Below are 21,836 nucleotides of genomic sequence, written 5' to 3' on the forward strand. Positions count from 1 at the left end.
GGTACGCCTTGCTGAGAAAGTCAAAAGAAAGGCAAGCCCTGGATGGCCTCAATAATTTGAACTACTTTCCTAATGTCACATATGACGCCTTGTATAAGAACATCACTGTCAACCTGACACCAGAGCTGGCTCTGGTAACTGAATATTAAGTGGAGAAAATAACTTTGTTCTGCCCTTCACCAAGAGAACATCACATCTGACTTTCTTTTCCAAAGGTTGTCAAGGACAAAATACTTTGTCTAATGAAGGATCACAGTATTTTGGAGCATAAGGCTGAAAATGCACGCACAAATTGTCCCAAATGGCCCAGCCCGACCTGGTCCTCATGCAGTGAGCTCCGCAGGCTTTTTTGTTCCCTGCCATTTGCTTTCTGGGTTTCAGGACAGCTGTTGGAGCTGCTGTTCTCATCTCCACATTCTTCCAGCAATCCTCAGCTCCGGGCTCAATTAGGGCATGTTCTTTCCTCTGGCAAGTGTTGGGAGCAATGCAGTTGGAACTGCCCTGGTGGGAGACCAGACCACTTCTGGTACCATTCTTCTACATTTGTGCTGTTTGTTTGTTTTTTTTTTTAAATTACCTGCTTAAAGTATATACATAAGAATCGCTTCTTAAAGAAGTGTAAATGTAAATATGCTGTGTAAATTGCCCATTTTTATTATCTTCTAAGGTTTGAATCCAAGCTAGAGGTTTACATAAGGTTACTCACTCATCTTAGTCCTGAGTTCTGTAAGCACTTGTGTGTGCATCACTGTATTTGTGCAAGTTGTTCCCTATTCCACCAGTGAGAATGCCTGCATGATTTAATCTATGCATATGCATTAATATTTGTGGGACAGAGCCCTCAGCATTAAAAGCAGCAGATGAGAAATACAACCATGTTATCACTCCTTACAGCAATCATGTAGGTGGCTCCTTCCGGGAAGAGAGAATAATATTTCTATCATGTTTGTGACATACTGTGCAGATCAGTGTGAAGCTGTATGGGATGGGATACACCACCTGTTCTGCGCAACCCAATGGCAGACATGGCTCTGCAGCTCCTGGGAGCTCACCTAGTCCCTGCCATCCTCATGTGGAGCAGGAGGGATTTGAGGGTTGTTCTGTGGAAGAGAATTAGGTAAGCAGTGAGTGAACCTGGTGATGTGGTTTCCACTGTTGGCTACTTGAAAGCACTGGCAGGAGTGCAGCTGGTGGACAGGCTGTCTGCAGACACCAGTACGGGATAGATGAAGGACGGCGTGAGTTCAGCTTATGCAGGCTTGAGGACTAGGAACCTGACAGCTTGGTCTGGTGCCCCATCCAGCCTCTGGAATCCTGTGCCCCCATCCTTGCTCTGCAGCAGGCTGGGCTGTGACTGTCCCATCCCCTTCTTGCCCTGAGTCAGTCTGTAGGTTACACAGCATGTATACAGTCATTTTTACTGGACTTCCCCAACTTAAAGGTAAATATATTGGGGGTTGTGTTTTAAATTATATTTATACAAAGCACTTGTGAGTATTTAATCTCAGAAGTACTTTAACTTTCTTCTTACTGCATTGTTTACCTTAAGTTTCCTTCTTGTTCATAGTTTACATTCCTTTCTTAGATGTGTGATCCCCATACACATCTGTTGTGGGAGTGACTGCTCAGAGCATTCCTAACCTGTATCTGGAAAATGAGGGTTAGAAAACAGAGTTCTGGTAGTGCAGATCTAACTGGCCAGCATGAGAGGACAGCGAGCCTGTCCTTGAAAAGTGCCGATAGTTTGGAACCTTAGGTTTAAAGCCTTTTTGAATTTACATGTGCTTTAAAGTCACTTCCCAAGGGGATTCAGGATGGTTATTTATTGGCAGAGGTAAGGATTTGCTTTTTATGACACATAGCAATAAAGACTTCCATTTCTGAATCTTGATCTCTAATTCACATGATCCTTTTCAGATGGTAAACCTGTGTTGCCCTGACCCTCTTTTCTTTAATCTTGAGACATTGCTAGAAATTTCTTTGTTTAATGGTGCTTCAAACAAGGAATGTATTTCAACTTGTCTACATTCACTACTGCAGGAAATCATGCATGTGTGTGTGAGTAGGTGTTTAGCTACCTTTGTTTGAATCCTCAGCCTTTGAAGTGTACCTGACTTCCGTTGCACCTTGTGTTGAACAAAGTGAGATGTTACCTCTGTTCAGAAATGCACTGTACAGTTGGCGTAAGAGTCCATTTTGCCTCAGCAACATCCCTGTTCATAGTTTTTGTTCTAATTACATTGAATTTTTCCCTTTTTAAAATGTGGAATACCATAAAATGTGCACTGTTAATCTTATCGGATATGTCAGATACTTTATAGTAAGTGTAACTGTTAAAAACATACTGTCAAGCGCATGTGCTGTTATGATGTAGAAATTCTCATATCAAAGAGAACTTGTACATATTATGGCAGCTGAGATCCAACAAAGCTACTTGTTCACCCTTTCCATGTTACCACAGTATCACAGTCCCACGGGGGGCAGGCCATGTTCAATGTTGACTTTAATAAGCCATAGGAGTTTAATTTGCAAAAGTATTTATTTTTGGTTTGCTATTTGTAAAGCTCTGCTTGTCTGGGGAAGGTACTGTCTGAGCAACAGCCACAAGCTGAAGTTGCTCACCAGCAGAGGTGGCTTCAGACTATAGCGTGTCTTTCCTGTCATTGCTCTTGGGATTATTGAGCTTACTGTTATGTTTTTAAGAGGTGCCTGGGGACATTTTTTGCACTGAAGACTAAGTGTTTTAAAACACACACACACACACACACACACACACACACATAATTCTCAGCAAAGCAATCCTTTATGTTATTACATTTATTTACCCATGTCTTTGTACATTTTTGTATTTGTTAATTTATGAATGATTTTTTTCAGTAAAAAAAAAATACATTCAAGAACAATGCTGGCAGTGGCTTCTTCTGAGTATTGGTGTTGGGGTGAGCTCAGTGAGAGTGGTGCAGGGGGAGGGCAGAAGTTCCAGGGGTGGCCTTCTGCAGTATATGCAGGATTGTTCCCAGTTGCTGAGGTCTGGGTAAGAGTGGAGGCAGCTGGCTGCAACCCTGTTCTCTTAGCATTAGAGCTGACAGAGAGATTGCATTTATGGTCAGGCAATGAGCTTCCTTATAAGCTTTAAACTATCTTCCTCCTGCTTTACTAGAAAAAATAGCCGTCAGCCTTGGTTTGTCCCAAGCCTTACCATTATTTAGCTCTCAGCCTTTGGGGAAACTACCTCCTCCCCCTGGTGCTGGGAGGACTGCTTGGTGGGGACTCCTTCCATCACTGGTCACCCCTGAGGCTGTGGGGAGGAGGGAGGATATGTAGCCCTGGCTTGTCTGTGCCAGAAAGGAGAGCTTGTGCCTCACTGAACTCTGAAACTCTTTGCTGGCTGCCAGGGGACACCAGCTACGAAGGTGGCTGGAGGAATACATTGCTGCAAGTAGAAATTTGGGTGTGGTGCTCAGGGATGTAATAGAGCAGTGGGTTGGTAGGGTAGTATGGCTAGGTTGCGGTTGGACATGCTGACCTTGAAGGTAGAAATCTCAGAGTGGTGAGGCCAGGTATGAAAGGTATTAGTACTTTGCTTATGTAAAAGTTGCTAGGCTCTTTTGGGTTGCTCTGTTAATTGTTTCACACAATCCTTGGCTTCTCAGCACACACATGTCTAATTGATACTAGCTTTTTTCATCACCACAGACAGTGGAAGAAATAAAAGCCTGGCAACACCGATTCGATCATTTATTTATTATCAGACATTCATAAACATATAGCACAGGTTCGCTGGGTTTGCGGAAGTTTTCCAGATTGGCAGGTCCCCAGCAATCCCGTCGTAGGTGTTGTTTCCGCGGTCTCTGCTGCCATCGTGTGGCCAATCCGTGGAACTGCGTCCGTTTGGTGCCGCGGGCAGCACGACGCATACACGCAGTCACGCGGAAGTGTCTTGCGTACGTTCTCGTAGCTCTGCGCATCGAATCCGCCAATCTTTACTATCCTCGTCCGCCAGACTGTAGTACGCATGCGCCCGAGAATTATTGAAATAGGTCTAGTTTCTAAAATTCACAAAGGTACGGGTGAGCGGTGAACTCCTGAACTGCCGGCTCGGCCATTTTCTCCGCCCTTACAACCAAGTGTGCAACTTGTCCATTCCCTCGGGCGGTTATACGCCCAAGCCCATACGGGAAACGGACCCTTTTAGATCCCAGCGGCGCCTGCGCTCGTCGTATGCGTAATGAGGCCATAGCGCAAGCGGAACGCCGTGTCGGGAGGTGCGCATGCGCAGTGCAGGTCTGAGACTAGCGCATGCGTAGAGTTAAGTCGAGAGTAGCGTATGCGTAGTGCTATTCCGCCGGGACGTGCGCAGGCGCAGTGTAGTGTCAGGACTGGCGCATGCGTAGCGTTCAGTCGAGAACGGCTCGTAGGTCGAGAAGGGTGCAAGCGTGGCGTGATGCGGTGATATGTGCATGCATAGTGCGGTGTAGAGACTGACACATGCGTAGTGCAATTCTAAGAGAGGCGCAAGGGCACTGCAGCTTCGAGATTAGCGCATGCGTACTACAGAGCTACGACTGAAGCACGTGTAGTCCAGTTCCGAGACTGGCGAATACGCAGAGCCGCAAACGATGGCGCATGCGTTTTGCGGCCCTGAGGAAAGCATGCGCATTGTGGTGCCGAGGCTGGCGCATGCGCAGAGCCGTGCGAACGATCGCGCACATGCCCAATGCGTTCTTGCAGCTGGCGCGTGCGCAGAGCACTTGGCACATGCGCATTGCAGGGCACAGACATGCGCATGCGCCGTGGCGGGCAGAGTCCGGCGCATGCCCCGTTCGGAACAGAATCCAGTGCGTGCGTAGCGCTTTTTTTTTTTTTTTTTTTAAACCACTGGCGCATGCGTCGTGCTTTCTCATGAATCGCGCGTCCGTACTCCGTGCTGTGGTCTCGAGAACTGCGCCTGCGTAGTGCGGTGCGGAGACTGCCGCGTGCGCAGTGCCTAGATTGGCATGTGCGTGTTGCTCTCGCGAGACTTGCTTTTCCAGGAACGCTGCGGTGCAGGGCTGGGGCTGGAAGGGGACGTGTGCTCCCCCACCGCGGCGGCAAGGACACTGGGTGCTACGAGGCGCTTGAGGGGCAGCTGTGAGCCGACCCGGTCCGTTCCCGGGTGGGCTCGGGCATAAATCGGCGGAAATAGACGAGGGGCATCCTGGATTAGAAGGGGAGAATTTCGCTGAGCCGGCGGTCCGAGAATCGGCTGCTTGCCCGTCCCCCTAGCGGTTTGTCGAAACAATTGCTATCTTTGAGTTGACGGGCGCATGTTCGCTATTATCTGGAGGACTGATCACCATAGAGAGCGGCGGATTAGCGACGCAGAGCGGTTAAAACACCACTTCCGCGTTTCTACGCGCATGCGTTATACCGCTTGCCGGCCTGAGCAGCGGGCAGCGGCAGTTCCGCGCATTGGCCACGAGGTGGCAGCAGAGACCGCGGAAAGAACTTTTCTGACGGATTGCCGGGGACCCGCGGCGCAGTCCCTGGCGATTCGTTCTCTCTGCGTCTTGTGATGACGGGGGCAGAACACGAAGTTAGACGTGGAGGGTGTGTGGAGGGAAAGACGAAGAAAAAAGAGGGAAACTTCTCCAAACCCAGGAGAGCTGTGCTAAGTGCTTATAAATAGCTGTAAAAAAAAAGAGGCTTTTTTTTTTTTTTTTCTTTTTGCCAGCATCCGTTGCATCGTTTCTAAATGTTTGCATATCAAAGTGTAACTGCCCAACAAATGTAATGATAACGAAATTAAAGCCCATTGGCAGAAAGCACAAGGCCGTTCACTCAGCTTCTGTCTTCTTTATACTTTAATGTATTTTTTTCCAAGGGCCTTTCTTCAACTCCAGGTTTCATTTTTGGCTTTTTATGACCCCACACATCAACCCCGTGTCCCCACATGTCCCCTCATGTCTCCTCACCTCCCCCCACACTACCTGTTCCACTTCGCTCCATGCCCATGTCATCATGGAGGTTGAGGACAGGGACAGGGATGCCTGTGGGGTGCGTGGAGTCCTGGGAGAAGTTGATGGCTGTGCGCAGTGGGGTGATGGTGTCCTCCGCACACGGCTGTGACAGTGGGGTGGGGGTAGCGCCCCACAAGTAGGGGTCATTGCCCCCAGAATGGGGCTTGTGCCCCACACATGTGGGCCACTTGTATGGGGAGTGCATTCTGGAGATGATCTGTCTTTTCTCCAAATCTGCAGTGACTTCAGCATTTCCCTGTCGTGCCGCAGCAGAAATGGGGTACTGCAGTACGTCAGTGATCTCTGACTCGAGGAGTGCAGGGGCTGCACGAAGTACGCGCTCTACAGCCTCCCTATTTCTTTGGGGTTTGGGATCGATGTTTGAGCCAAAGGGCTTCACGGTGCCATGCGGGTAGGTGCCAGGTTCACCCACTGAGGACACCAAATCCTAAAATAATTTCACAATGGTCTTTAATTGCTGTGCAAGTAGATGACACAGATTTCTCACTGGGGAGCCATAAGCTGACCCTGGCAGTTTGGCAGACAGCACTCGCTCCATTCACACCTGTAATCTCAGCCCTTTTGTTGCACATGCAGCTTCTCAGCATCTTGCTGTATCAGTATAGAAATCTGTGCTCCCCTATTTATTAGAAATGCCACCAATTGCCATTGAGGACAGACTGGAATCAAAACATGTGGACCATCCTAGCTTGTCCATTGATAACCCCGCCCTTCCCCCCTTGCCAGACAGGCAGACCCAATTGGCTGCCAGTCATTACTTCATTACTTTTTTTTTCTTTTCTTTTTTTTCATGCTTTTATGGGAACTTTGAGATCACAGCCTGAAGCAGTGATGGAGAACCTGGTGAGGGGTGTAGCCCTGCAAGCACAGGTGGAAGCAATGCACCTAGAGGACCAGATGAGGCTGAGCCTGGCTCCAGCCCCTCCCTCTCCTCATTTAAGGGCTGGCAGCTGCTAAAGGCTGGGTTCCTTCCTGGAGACTGCCTCCTGTGGATTGTTGGGTAAGCTCTGGCTCTTGGAAAGAGGTAAGTGATTCTTTCTTGTTTGCAGGGTTTTGGTTTCTGCCTTTCTGTGGGGATTCTAAGTTGGTTTAGAGTAGCTATGTCTGCTATGCCTCTCCTTAAGATGCCTTCCAATTGTTCTCGGAGGGGAGTGAAGGGGTTATCTGCTTTTCTCTGAATTGGTAATGGAGGGACTAATGTTCGTTCCTTTCTTTTACTCTTATCTCATGTCTGGAATGCTTCAATCAGCCCCAAGGTAATGCTGGTTGGCTGACTGAGCATTGCAACTCTGGAAATGCCTGGAGCTAATGCGCTTTTCCGTAAAGGGATTCTGCATTCTCCAGGTTTCCTTTGCAAATCTTTTCAAGCCCAATACCTTCTTGTGAAGTCTCTGTTCCTCTTTCATGATTCTCATTGCATAATCTCCGACCTGGGACCCCAAACTACCACATTGTCCCAGCCTATTTTATGACATGTTCCCTCTGTGTCCTCGTGTCCTACTTGTGTCTCTGTGTCCTCCCTGTGTCCTCTGCCCACGTCCCCTCTGTGTCTCCTGTGCCACGTACTAATTCCGCCCATGCTGAGTATTGTTTAAGGGCACGTATTTAAACTATGTTCCGTGTCTCTTTGGATCCCGTTCTGTTTTACAGCACAATGGGGTTTAAGGGTTCTCGGGGCTCCTCTGGCTAGTGGTTTAAGCACTGTGAAATCTGTGCAGCGGATAATGAAATGCCGCGAATCCCTTGTTCGTGCATTGCTTGTATGCAGGTGGGTTTTGCGATGGGTGTAGGACGCTCACTTAAAGATGGAATGGGGGTCACAAGGGGCTCGCCTTGCTCCCTGGGCCCAATAAGCTTCCGTCCCAATAAGCTTCGTGGCTGGTAGTAGGGTGAGGTGCATGTATCGGGCTGGGACCTGAGCTTAAGAAAACCCCCGGCCCCAGTGGCCGTTTTCTTCATCCGCACGTAGTGTAATACAGTCTCCACTACTTGAGCGTACTGAACACGAGTATTCTGTTCCTGTCTTGTCTGGTTCTCTCCTAGACCTCCCTTACAGATTTGTCAGTAGTAACAGATGTCAGGGCAGTTCTCAGAGCACGCTGTGGCTGTCCACCCCAGGGTCCTAGGGTTCTTTCTGTTTTTATGGCAGACCTGGCTTCGTATTCATAGGAAACAAAGGATTGTCTTCAACTGGACCACTTCATCTGGATCGCCCCAGGTATCTCCATCCCAATTGTCAGGGGATGCTGTTAGTTTCCTAGTCTGTATGATAGCCAATCTCCCCACCCCTCTTCCTTCCATCCCCTGACCGCCATTCAATAGCTAGCTCTGCAGCTATGGGACCCACCAGTGTGATGAAGCAGTACCTCTGGTGTGCTGAATACTGGCGCTGGCACAGAGAGGCTCTATGGCTGATGTGAATCTTCCTGACTGGACTACTTGGTGAGTTTCCCCAGAGCTGTTGAGCACACAGGCTTCCCCACCTACCCTGATTGCTCACCAGGCCATCGATGTTCTTTGTGGACATGGCTTCAGGTATCATACCGGAGACTCCTTAGAGTCGGAAGCGACCATTTATGATGGTCTAGTCCAACTCGCCCACAATGAACAGGGACATTCACAGCTAGATCAGGTTGCCCTGCGTGTCACCTTGGAAGGGACGGGGCATCCACCACATCTCTGGGCAACCTGGTCCACTGTGCAGAGTCACAGAATGTCCCGGGTTGGAAGGGACCTCGAGGATCGTGAATCTCCAACCCCCCTGCTACGTGCAGGGCCATCAACCTCCCCATTTCATACTAGACCAGGCTGCCCAGGGCCCCATCCAACCTGGCCTTGAACACCTCCAGGGATGGACGGGGCATCCACAGCCTCTCTGGGCAGCTGTTCCAGCACCTCACCGCTCTCTCTGTAAAGAACTTCCCCCTGGCGTCCAACCTAAATCTTCCCTCCCCCAGCTTAAAATGTTTCCCCTTGTCCCTTGCTGTGAAAGATATTTTCCTGATATCTAACCTAAATTTTCCCTTCTTCTTTCCTTTAGCTCCCCTTTGGGTATCGAAAGGCTGTTACCAGGTCACCTCGGAGCCTTCACTTCTCCGGGCTGAACAGCCCCAGCTCTCTCAGCCTGTCCTCACAGGTGAGGCGTTTGATCCTTCGGTTCTTTTTTTTTTTTTTTTCTTGTGGCCATCCTCTGCATGTGCTCCAACGGGTCCATGTCTCTTCTGCGCTGAGGGCTCTTCATATGGACACAGTACTCCAGATGAGGCCTCTTCAGCACAGAGCAGAGGGGCTGGATCACTTCTTTTCACCTGCTGACCGCACATCTTTTGGTGCAGACCAGGATGTGGCTGGTTTTCTGGGCTGGGAGGGCACTTTGCTGGCTCGTGTACAGCTTGGCATCCACCAGGTCTTTTGGGACAGGCCTAGGCTCAGCCCTTTCATCCCCCAGCATGTATTGGTAGTGGGGGGTTCTCTTGTCCCAGGTGCAAGACACTGCACCTGGATTTGTTGAAGCTGATGAGGTTTGTCTGTGCCCGCTGCTCAAGCCTGTCTAGGTCCCCCTGTCTGGCGTCCCGTCCCTCTGGCGTGTCACTGCTCCCCACAGCTTGGTGTTTCCAGCAAATTTTCTGAGGGTGCGCTCGATCCCGCTGGTGATGCCACTGATGAAGATACTGAAGAGTCTCAGCCCCAGCACGGACCCCTTTGAGATGCCATTCATCACCGATCGCCATCCAGACACGGAGCCATTGGCTCCTGGACTCGATCCTGCAGCCGGTTCTTTGTCCATTGAACAGTCCACTCACCGTATCCTTCCAATTTGGAAAGAAGGGTGTTGCGGGGTATTGTGTCAAAGGCCTTACTGAAGTCCAGGTAGATGATATCAGTGGTTCTTCACTTGGCTATTGATGCAGTGACACCATCACAGACAGCCAATGGATTGGTCAAGCAGGATTTACCCTTGGTCCTCTGGATGCTCCAACAGGTCCCTGTCTTTTCTGCACTAAGGACTCTACATCTGGACACGATCCCTAGATATGGGATTATGTAGAATATAGTCTCAGATAAGGGAAACCACTTTACTTCACAAGTCCTACAGGAGCTAATGAGAACTTTAGAAATGAAGTGGGAGTTCCATACTCGCCGGCACCCTCCTTCTTCAGGGAGAGTAGAATGAATCAATCAGATGCTGACAAAGCACTTGTCAAAATGGATTTTAGAGACCAAATGACCACGGACAAAGCGTTTACCTTTAGCCCTTCTCAAAATACAAACCGCTCCCAGAAAAGACTTGGGAGTATCACTGTACGAAGTGCTGTTTGGGGTGCTGTACTTGGGAGGGAGAGGTGAGATGCCCTCTCTTGAAACCAAGGATAAGTTTCTGAAGAACTATATACTCGGGTTGTCTGCTTCTCTGTTATCCCTCAAGGAACATGGACTGCTGTCTCGAGCTCCACCTCTGGAATTTCTAGTGCCCTCATTCCGTGCTGGCGGCTGGGTCCTAACACGCACGTGTAAGGAATCAAAGCTTCAGCCCGAGTGGGATGGACCATTTCAGGGGCTGCTGCTGTGGATGTCGTCTGCCTTGACTTCAGCAATGCTTTTGATACAGTCTCCCACGACATCCTGCTAATGAAGCTGAGAAAGTGTGGGATAGATGAGTGGATAATGAGGTGGGCTGAGAACTGGCTTACTGGCTGAGCTCAGGGGGCGGTGATCGGCGGTGCGGAGTGCGGGTGGAGAGCTGTGAGTGGCGGTGCTCCTTGGGGGTTGGTTCTGGGTCTGGTTGTGAAAGGTAGGTTGTGTTTTTGCAGTAGAAGCTTTTAGTGTTTTCGGTACGTAGTATTGACCTTCACTGAACTTATAACCCTCTTGTGAAATAGCTGTTTTCCTTCCACTAAGAAAGCTGTTGAACAGAGTAGAAAGTTAAAGACTGGGGGCGTTCTGACTGGGGTAGAAGTGAGCCAGGTGCAAAACAAGGCAAAGATGCGGGCTGGAGAAAGAGAGCCCAGCACAGGACAGAACGCATGTGCTCACTCTTGGAAATATGGCCCTCGTATCTCCATGGAGAAGTACAAAACATACGAAAGAACAACGGGTTGGTAATGGACCTTATATGGAAATGTATCATAGCAACAGCATCGGGGAGAGTGTAAGCCTGAGACGCTCAACCAATGAATGCCAGGAGCGCGTTACCTGCGTTGGGTTTGGAGTATAGAACGGAATGAATTTCGCTGACTGTTGCACAATCCCTCCCTCGCTAATAGGGGACATGAGCCTGTTATTGCAATGACGAATAAACTTTGCTGCTATCACTGAGATCCTGGCCTAACCTGAATTTTTTGGCTTTGAGTGTTTCTCACAGACGTGGTGTCAAAACCAAATGTGGTTAATCGTTTCAAGCCATGGCTTGGCTGCACGCATCTGCCCGCTTCGTACGAGGTTTTTCATTACCTCGGACGCTGGCTGCAAAAAATAGAGTAATAAAAATCTTGACAACATCAATTTGCTGGTTATTTGTTTATTGACAAGTACCCCTACGCGCTGAGCGCAGGTTTGGTGGGTTTGTCGAAGATTTCCTTCGTTGTCTTTGTCGTCTTCCCTTCCCTCCTCTCCCTTCTGTGTTTTTCCTCTGCCAGCAAAAGAGAGAACGGGCTGGCGATGGCTTGGTGCAGACCCACAGCAGTCCTAGCGGCGAAGTGATTTCCGCGGTCTCTGGTGCCACCGCGTGGCCGATCGGCAAAAGTGCGTCGCAGTTGTTTCCGCGATCTCTCGCGCCCCCTCGAGGCCAATCGGGGGAACTGCATCGAGGTTGTTTCAGCTGTCTCTGGTGCCCCCACGCGGTCAATCGGCAGAATTGCGGCAGCGTCGCTACGTCGCCGCAGGCAGCAGGGCGCGTGCGCGCAGGCACGCGGAAGTGGTGCTCGGTCCCCCGCGAAGTAGTGCGCATGCGCCACAAGCTTTCCAATCGCACACATTTCTTCGAAGCCCTGAGATGCAGGTGAGCAGTCAATACTTGGACCGCCGGCTCCGCGACACTTTTCTCTCTTCCGATCCAGAATGCTCCTCGTCTGTTTCCTCGGGCGGTTTTATGCCCCGGTCTGCTTCGAGAACGTACTGAACGCGCTGCAAACGACGGCGCGTGCGTTTTGCGGCCGTGAGGAAAGCGTGCGTATTGCGGCGTCGAGGCTGGCGCGCGCGCAGAGCACGTGGCACACGCGCATTGCGGGGCACAGCCAGGCGCATGCGCCGTGGCGGGCAGAGTCCGGCGCTTGCCCCGTTCGGAACAGAATCCAGTGCGTGCGTAGCGCTTTTTTTTTTCTTCTTCTTCTTTTTTTTTTTTAAACCACTGGCGCATGCGTCGTGCTTTCTCATGAATCGCGCGTCCGTACTCCGTGCTGTTGTCTCGAGAACCGCGCCTGCGTAGTGCGGTGCGGAGACTGCCGCGTGCGCGGTGCCTAGCTTGGCCCGTGTGCGTTGCTCTCGCGAGACTTGCTTTTCCGGGAACGCTGCGGTGCAGGGCTGGGGCTGGAGCCCCAAACGTCTGCTCCTCCACCGCGGCGGCAAGCACGTTGGGTGCCACGAGGCGCTGAGGGGCAGCCGTGAGCCGACCCGGTCCGTTCCCGGGTGGGCTCGGGCATAAATCGGCGGAAATAGACGAGGGGCATCCTGGATTAGAAGGGGAAATTATCGCTGAGCCGGCGCTCCGAGAATCGGCTGCTTGCCCGTCCCCGCAGTGGTCTGTCGAAACAATTGCTATCTTTCAGTTGACGCGCGCGTGTTCGCTATTATCTGGAGGACTGATCACCATAGAGAGCGGCGGATTAGCGGCGCAGAGCGGCTAAAACGCCACTTCCGCGTTTCTACGCGCATGCGTTGTACAGCTTGCCGGCCTGAGCAGCGGGCAGCGGCAGTTCCGCGCATTGGCCACGAGGTGGCAGCAGAGACCGCGGGAAGAACTCCGGCGGCATTGCCGGGGACCCGCGGCGTAGGCCGTGGCGATCCGTTCCGCGTTGTGATGACGGGGGAAGAGCGCGAAGTTAGAAGCGGGGGGAAAAGACGAAGAAAACAAAGGGAAACTACTCCAGACCCCGGAAAGCTGTGCTAAGTGCTTATGAATATCTGTTTAAAAAGAAAACAGACTCGTTTTTGCCAGCATCCATTGCACTGTTTCTAAATATTCACATACCGAAATGTAACTGCCCGGCAAATTTAACGATAACGAAATAAAGCACTTTGGCAGAAAGCACAGGGCTATATTAACGTTTGCTCAGCCTCTGTCTTGTTCACATTTTAATGTGTTTTTTTCCAAGGTCTTTCTTCAACTCCAGGTTTCATTTTTGGCTTTTTATTCTTTTTAATGCCATAAAACGGGTAGTTTTAGGCCCTAGCAGGTCTACGCAGGCAGAGACAAAGTTGCAGTTCTGAGATTCTTGGGGACCGTTACATCATTTCCACAAAGATTAACAAAACCTGCAGTTCTCCACTTAAGTATACAGATGGAAAACATGAATTCAGCTGCATGGAAAGAATCGATGTGTCACAGCTGCCATCGGCAGGATGGCCAGAGAGTTGTGCAGGTCCACTGCTTGCTCAGCTGCACCTTTTTGTCTGCCCTTCTCTGGTCCTCCTGCAGCTGGACAGATAGCCCACAAGGGCACGGGGGACGCAGACCCCCCCGGCCAGCTGCAGCAGTCGCTTCTGCCAGTGCTCCCTTTCCTCCCGACCATTCCCATTTTGCAGGCTGGTGCCCTGTGTGGCAGAGGAGGAGAGAGCTGCGGGCAGAAGGAAAACAGGGTGCTGGGATTCCTCCAGCCCGCTGCCAGATGTCTTCTCTGGCATGTTGGGGGTGGGCAGAGGACTGTGGGAGCAGCTTCGAGGCTCTGGGCAGGAGGGAAGGCAGCAAAGATGCAGCTTCAGGCAGCGGACTCTGAGCTGGAGCGGTGCAGCCAGGCACGGCTGCACAGCTCACAGTCTGGACACACGGAAGAAGTTCGTCCAGCTGAGGGCTGCAGGGCTGTCCTTACCAAGCGCTCCCCCATGCTGCAGTTCTGCATGGGCACCGATTGCTCAAGCTCTTCCCACTGCAGGAGCTCAGAAGCGACAACAGCCCCGACCCCAAACCAGGCAGGTAATGACAACATACACACACAGATACACACCCGCTACAGAATCTGGCACTCTGCAGTCCTCCCAGAGCTTGTTGCTGCTTTTTAGGCTGCTCCACCGCTATTCTGTCCTTTTCCCTTCATTCCCCTATGTCTCGCCCCCTTCCTTCGCCCCGTGCCATCCCCATTCCTTTTTCAGGCTTCCTCCTCTCTTTCCTCACTTCCTTCCCCGTCCCTTCCCCCACAGGCAACGGCCTGTGTTCTGCTGCTGTTTCAGCTGACAATCCTGAAACCACACTTTTCAAAGACATTGGATCAGATCGCGTACTGTCACTGATTTAAAAAAGAAAACAACAAGTGCAGTATTATGTATGGATAACAAACTCCTACCTGCTTGAAAAACAGTAGCAGCTCCTCGTCCTGGAGTGTCACCATCACCCCCACGTTGGGCTGGCACTGCTCATCTGCCCCGCACTGCTGCTCAAACTCCTGGCACAGCCTGCCACCTCCTTGTGTCACCTCCACGTGCCACCTCCTCTTGCCTCTGTAGTTCTGACCCCACGCGTCAACCCCATGTCCCTCCGTGTCCCCCCATGTCCCTGTGTCCCCATGTGCCCTCTCATGTCCCCTCAAGTCCTCCCACGCCCCCTGCCCCGCTTTGCTCCATGCCGATGTTGCCGTCTTGAGGACAGGGACGGGGATGCCTGTGGGAGTGGAGTCCGGGGAGACGTTGCTGGCCATGCGCAGTGGGGTGACGGTGTCCTCGGGGCATGGCTGTGACAGTGGGGTGAGGGTAGCACCCCACAAGTGGGGATCATTGCCCCCAAAATGGGGCTTGTGCCCCCTGCATGTGGGCAAGTTGTACGGGGAGTGTGTTCTGGAGATGCTTTGTCTGTTCTCCAGATCTGCAGTGACTTCAGCAATCCCACGTCGTGCCGCAGCAGAAATGGGTCCTGCGGTACGTCAGCGATCTGTGACTCGAGGAGCGCAGGGGCTGCACGAAGTACGCACGCTGCAGCCTCCCTACTTCTTTGGGGTTTGGGATTGATGTTGGAGCCCAATGGCTACACGGTGCCTTACAGGCAGGTGCCAGCTTCACCCACTGAGGACACCAAATCGTAAAATATTTTCACGATGGTCTTTAATCGCTGCGTGAGTAGGTAATGCACATTTCTCACTGGGGAGCCATAAGCTGACCCTGACAGTTTGGCAAACAGCACTCGCTCCACTCACACCGTAATCGCAGCCTTTTCGCTGCACATGCGGCTTCTCAGCATCTTGCTGCATCAGTATGAAAATCTGTGCTCTCCTACCTATGAGAAATTTTATCAGTTGCCTTTGAGGACATCTGACTGGAATCAAAATATGTGGGCCATCCTTGCTCATTCAGTGATAAACTTCCCCTTGCCAGACAGGCAGACCTAATTCACTTTTTTTTTTTTTTTTTATTCATGACGTTATGGGAACTTTGAGATCACAGCCTGAAGCAGTGATGGAGCATCTGGTGAGGGGTGGTGCAGCCCTGCAAGCACAGGTGGAAGCAATGCAGCTGTGGGACCAGGTGGGGCTGAGCCTGGCTCCACCCCTCCCTCACCTCATTTAAGGGCTGGCAGCCCCCAAGGCAGCGTCTTTTGCTGGAGACTGCCTGCTGTGGACTGTTGGGTGAGTGCTCTTTCCTGGAAAGAGGCAACTGATTTTTGTTCCCTGCTGTAGGGCTTTGATCTTTGCCCTCTGATCTGAGGGGATCCAAAGCTGGACTGGAGCAGCTATGTCTGCTATGCTTGTTCTTATTTTTCTTTTCAGTTCTTTGCTTAAGGGAGTGAAGGGGTTATCTCCCTTTCTCCGAACTGGTAATGGAGGGGCTGACATACATTCCTTTCTTTTGCTCTTGTCTCATTCCTGGAATGCTTCAGTCAGTCCCAAGGTAATGCTGGTTGGCTGACTGAGCATTGCAACTCTGGAAATGCCTGGAGCTAATGCGCTTTTCCGTAAAGGGATCCTGTGTTCTCCAGGTTTCCTCTGTAACTCTTCTTAAGTTCAATACCTTCTTGTGAAGTCTCTGTTCCCTCTTTCATGATTCTCATTGCCTAATCTCCAACCTGAGACTCCAAACTCGGTTTGTCTGCTACCACGTGGTCCCAATCCATTTCATGACGCGTACCCTCTGCATCCCCCTCCATGTTCCCTCTGTGACCTCGTGTCCCGCCTGTGTCTGTGTCCTCCCTGTGTCCTCTGCCCACGTCCCCTCTGTGTCTCCTGTGCCACGTACTAATTCCGCCCATGCTGAGTATTGTTTAAGGGCACGTATTTAAACTATGTTCCGTGTCTCTTTGGATCCCGTTCTGTTTTGCAGCACAATGGGGTTTAAGGGTTCTCGGGGCTCCTCTGGCTAGTGGTTTAAGCACTGTGAAATCTGTGCAGCGGATAATGAAATGCCGCGAATCCCTTGTTCGTGCATTGCTTGTATGCAGGTGGGTTTTGCGATGGGTGTAGGACGCTCACTTAAAGATGGAATGGGGGTCACAAGGGGCTCGCCTTGCTCCCTGGGCCCAATAAGCTTCCGTCCCAATAAGCTTCGTGGCTGGTAGTAGGGTGAGGTGCATGTATCGGGCTGGGACCTGAGCTTAAGAAAACCCCCGGCCCCAGTGGCCGTTTTCTTCATCCGCACGTAGTGTAATACAGTCTCCACTACTTGAGCGTACTGAACACGAGTATTCTGTTCCTGTCTTGTCTGGTTCTCTCCTAGACCTCCCTTACAAATTTGTCAGTAGTAACAGATGTCAGGGCAGTTCTCAGAGCACGCTGTGGCTGTCCACCCCAGGGTCCTAGGGTTCTTTCTGTTTTTATGGCAGACCTGGCTTCGTATTCATAGGAAACAAAGGATTGTCTTCAACTGGACCACTTCATCTGGATCGCCCCAGGTATCTCCATCCCAATTGTCAGGGGATGCTGTTAGTTTCCTAGTCTGTATGATAGCCAATCTCCCCACCCCTCTTCCTTCCATCCCCTGACCGCCATTCAATAGCTAGCTCTGCAGCTATGGGACCCACCAGTGTGATGAAGCAGTACCTCTGGTGTGCTGAATACTGGCGCTGGCACAGAGAGGCTCTATGGCTGATGTGAATCTTCCTGACTGGACTACTTGGTGAGTTTCCCCAGAGCTGTTGAGCACACAGGCTTCCCCACCTACCCTGATTGCTCACCAGGCCATCGATGTTCTTTGTGGACATGGCTTCAGGTATCATACCGGAGACTCCTTAGAGTCGGAAGCGACCATTTATGATGGTCTAGTCCAACTCGCCCACAATGAACAGGGACATTCACAGCTAGATCAGGTTGCCCTGCGTGTCACCTTGGAAGGGACAGGGCATCCACCACATCTCTGGGCAACCTGGTCCACTGTGCAGAGTCACAGAATGTCCCGGGTTGGAAGGGACCTCGAGGATCGTGAATCTCCAACCCCCCTGCTACGTGCAGGGCCATCAACCTCCCCATTTCATACTAGACCAGGCTGCCCAGGGCCCCATCCAACCTGGCCTTGAACACCTCCAGGGATGGACGGGGCATCCACAGCCTCTCTGGGCAGCTGTTCCAGCACCTCACCGCTCTCTCTGTAAAGAACTTCCCCCTGGCGTCCAACCTAAATCTTCCCTCCCCCAGCTTAAAATGTTTCCCCTTGTCCCTTGCTGTGAAAGATATTTTCCTGATATCTAACCTAAATTTTCCCTTCTTCTTTCCTTTAGCTCCCCTTTGGGTATCGAAAGGCTGTTACCAGGTCACCTCAGAGCCTTCACTTCTCCGGGCTGAACAGCCCCAGCTCTCTCAGCCTGTCCTCACAGGTGAGGCGTTTGATCCTTCGGTTCTTTTTTTTTTTTTTTTCTTGTGGCCATCCTCTGCATGTGCTCCAACGGGTCCATGTCTCTTCTGCGCTGAGGGCTCTTCATATGGACACAGTACTCCAGGTGAGGCCTCTTCAGCACAGAGCAGAGGGGCTGGATCACTTCTTTTCACCTGCTGACCGCACATCTTTTGGTGCAGACCAGGATGTGGCTGGTTTTCTGGGCTGGGAGGGCACTTTGCTGGCTCGTGTACAGCTTGGCATCCACCAGGTCTTTTGGGACAGGCCTAGGCTCAGCCCTTTCATCCCCCAGCATGTATTGGTAGTGGGGGGTTCTCTTGTCCCAGGTGCAAGACACTGCACCTGGATTTGTTGAAGCTGATGAGGTTTGTCTGTGCCCGCTGCTCAAGCCTGTCTAGGTCCCCCTGTCTGGCGTCCCGTCCCTCTGGCGTGTCACTGCTCCCCACAGCTTGGTGTTTCCAGCAAATTTTCTGAGGGTGCGCTCGATCCCGCTGGTGATGCCACTGATGAAGATACTGAAGAGTCTCAGCCCCAGCACGGACCCCTTTGAGATGCCATTCATCACCGATCGCCATCCAGACACGGAGCCATTGGCTCCTGGACTCGATCCTGCAGCCGGTTCTTTGTCCATTGAACAGTCCACTCACCGTATCCTTCCAATTTGGAAAGAAGGGTGTTGCGGGGTATTGTGTCAAAGGCCTTACTGAAGTCCAGGTAGATGATATCAGTGGTTCTTCACTTGGCTATTGATGCAGTGACACCATCACAGACAGCCAATGGATTGGTCAAGCAGGATTTACCCTTGGTCCTCTGGATGCTCCAACAGGTCCCTGTCTTTTCTGCACTAAGGACTCTACATCTGGACACGATCCCTAGATATGGGATTATGTAGAATATAGTCTCAGATAAGGGAAACCACTTTACTTCACAAGTCCTACAGGAGCTAATGAGAACTTTAGAAATGAAGTGGGAGTTCCATACTCGCCGGCACCCTCCTTCTTCAGGGAGAGTAGAATGAATCAATCAGATGCTGACAAAGCACTTGTCAAAATGGATTTTAGAGACCAAATGACCACGGACAAAGCGTTTACCTTTAGCCCTTCTCAAAATACAAACCGCTCCCAGAAAAGACTTGGGAGTATCACTGTACGAAGTGCTGTTTGGGGTGCTGTACTTGGGAGGGAGAGGTGAGATGCCCTCTCTTGAAACCAAGGATAAGTTTCTGAAGAACTATATACTCGGGTTGTCTGCTTCTCTGTTATCCCTCAAGGAACATGGACTGCTGTCTCGAGCTCCACCTCTGGAATTTCTAGTGCCCTCATTCCGTGCTGGCGGCTGGGTCCTAACACGCACGTGTAAGGAATCAAAGCTTCAGCCCGAGTGGGATGGACCATTTCAGGGGCTGCTGCTGTGGATGTCGTCTGCCTTGACTTCAGCAATGCTTTTGATACAGTCTCCCACGACATCCTGCTAATGAAGCTGAGAAAGTGTGGGATAGATGAGTGGATAATGAGGTGGGCTGAGAACTGGCTTACTGGCTGAGCTCAGGGGGCGGTGATCGGCGGTGCGGAGTGCGGGTGGAGAGCTGTGAGTGGCGGTGCTCCTTGGGGGTTGGTTCTGGGTCTGGTTGTGAAAGGTAGGTTGTGTTTTTGCAGTAGAAGCTTTTAGTGTTTTCGGTACGTAGTATTGACCTTCACTGAACTTATAACCCTCTTGTGAAATAGCTGTTTTCCTTCCACTAAGAAAGCTGTTGAACAGAGTAGAAAGTTAAAGACTGGGGGCGTTCTGACTGGGGTAGAAGTGAGCCAGGTGCAAAACAAGGCAAAGATGCGGGCTGGAGAAAGAGAGCCCAGCACAGGACAGAACGCATGTGCTCACTCTTGGAAATATGGCCCTCGTATCTCCATGGAGAAGTACAAAACATACGAAAGAACAACGGGTTGGTAATGGACCTTATATGGAAATGTATCATAGCAACAGCATCGGGGAGAGTGTAAGCCTGAGACGCTCAACCAATGAATGCCAGGAGCGCGTTACCTGCGTTGGGTTTGGAGTATAGAACGGAATGAATTTCGCTGACTGTTGCACAATCCCTCCCTCGCTAATAGGGGACATGAGCCTGTTATTGCAATGACGAATAAACTTTGCTGCTATCACTGAGATCCTGGCCTAACCTGAATTTTTTGGCTTTGAGTGTTTCTCACAGACGTGGTGTCAAAACCAAATGTGGTTAATCGTTTCAAGCCATGGCTTGGCTGCACGCATCTGCCCGCTTCGTACGAGGTTTTTCATTACCTCGGACGCTGGCTGCAAAAAATAGAGTAATAAAAATCTTGACAACATCAATTTGCTGGTTATTTGTTTATTGACAAGTACCCCTACGCGCTGAGCGCAGGTTTGGTGGGTTTGTCGAAGATTTCCTTCGTTGTCTTTGTCGTCTTCCCTTCCCTCCTCTCCCTTCTGTGTTTTTCCTCTGCCAGCAAAAGAGAGAACGGGCTGGCGATGGCTTGGTGCAGACCCACAGCAGTCCTAGCGGCGAAGTGATTTCCGCGGTCTCTGGTGCCACCGCGTGGCCGATCGGCAAAAGTGCGTCGCAGTTGTTTCCGCGATCTCTCGCGCCCCCTCGAGGCCAATCGGGGGAACTGCATCGAGGTTGTTTCAGCTGTCTCTGGTGCCCCCACGCGGTCAATCGGCAGAATTGCGGCAGCGTCGCTACGTCGCCGCAGGCAGCAGGGCGCGTGCGCGCAGGCACGCGGAAGTGGTGCTCGGTCCCCCGCGAAGTAGTGCGCATGCGCCACAAGCTTTCCAATCGCACACATTTCTTCGAAGCCCTGAGATGCAGGTGAGCAGTCAATACTTGGACCGCCGGCTCCGCGACACTTTTCTCTCTTCCGATCCAGAATGCTCCTCGTCTGTTTCCTCGGGCGGTTTTATGCCCCGGTCTGCTTCGAGAACGTACTGAACGCGCTGCAAACGACGGCGCGTGCGTTTTGCGGCCGTGAGGAAAGCGTGAGTATTGCGGCGTCGAGGCTGGCGCGCGCGCAGAGCACGTGGCACACGCGCATTGCGGGGCACAGCCAGGCGCATGCGCCGTGGCGGGCAGAGTCCGGCGCTTGCCCCGTTCGGAACAGAATCCAGTGCGTGCGTAGCGCTTTTTTTTTTCTTCTTCTTCTTTTTTTTTTTTAAACCACTGGCGCATGCGTCGTGCTTTCTCATGAATCGCGCGTCCGTACTCCGTGCTGTTGTCTCGAGAACCGCGCCTGCGTAGTGCGGTGCGGAGACTGCCGCGTGCGCGGTGCCTAGCTTGGCCCGTGTGCGTTGCTCTCGCGAGACTTGCTTTTCCGGGAACGCTGCGGTGCAGGGCTGGGGCTGGAGCCCCAAACGTCTGCTCCTCCGCCGCGGCGGCAAGCACGTTGGGTGCCACGAGGCGCTGAGGGGCAGCCGTGAGCCGACCCGGTCCGTTCCCGGGTGGGCTCGGGCATAAATCGGCGGAAATAGACGAGGGGCATCCTGGATTAGAAGGGGAAATTATCGCTGAGCCGGCGCTCCGAGAATCGGCTGCTTGCCCGTCCCCGCAGTGGTCTGTCGAAACAATTGCTATCTTTCAGTTGACGCGCGCGTGTTCGCTATTATCTGGAGGACTGATCACCATAGAGAGCGGCGGATTAGCGGCGCAGAGCGGCTAAAACGCCACTTCCGCGTTTCTACGCGCATGCGTTGTACAGCTTGCCGGCCTGAGCAGCGGGCAGCGGCAGTTCCGCGCATTGGCCACGAGGTGGCAGCAGAGACCGCGGGAAGAACTCCGGCGGCATTGCCGGGGACCCGCGGCGCAGGCCGTGGCGATCCGTTCCG

The 21,836-nt window shown here is 51.8% G+C and overlaps 1 protein-coding gene and 1 long non-coding RNA gene across 5 annotated transcripts in view; both read left to right on the forward strand.

Moving 5' to 3' along the window:
* Nucleotides 1-11,460, forward strand: part of B4GALT5 (beta-1,4-galactosyltransferase 5) — a 34,151-nt gene extending 22,691 nt beyond the window's left edge. Inside the window, exons 9-13 of one of the 4 annotated variants that reach the window (XR_016471824.1) lie at nucleotides 6,240-6,411; nucleotides 6,840-8,238; nucleotides 8,343-8,462; nucleotides 9,061-9,156; nucleotides 9,566-11,460. Coding sequence is in view for 3 of the 4 variants with exons in the window: in XM_031613200.2 (XP_031469060.1) it covers nucleotides 2-149 (148 nt within the window). In the remaining variant the exon portion in view is untranslated. Of the gene's footprint in view, nucleotide 1; nucleotides 3,156-6,239; nucleotides 6,663-6,839; nucleotides 8,239-8,342; nucleotides 8,463-9,060; nucleotides 9,157-9,565 lie in introns of those variants that run through there. The other 3 variants (XM_090151927.1, XM_031613200.2, XM_090151928.1) reach the window with 3 other exon arrangements.
* Nucleotides 11,461-15,562: 4,102 nt separating this feature from the next.
* Nucleotides 15,563-20,512, forward strand: LOC149915655 (uncharacterized). The gene is made up of 4 exons (XR_016471934.1): nucleotides 15,563-17,046; nucleotides 17,151-17,270; nucleotides 17,869-17,964; nucleotides 18,374-20,512. It is a non-coding gene; the product is annotated as an uncharacterized LOC149915655 (long non-coding RNA).
* The last annotated feature ends 1,324 nt before the right edge of the window (nucleotides 20,513-21,836 follow it).

This window comes from Phasianus colchicus, chromosome 17, assembly GCF_987193195.1.
Source record: "Phasianus colchicus chromosome 17, bPhaCol1.hap1.1, whole genome shotgun sequence".
NCBI classification, from domain to species: Eukaryota; Metazoa; Chordata; class Aves; order Galliformes; family Phasianidae; genus Phasianus; species Phasianus colchicus.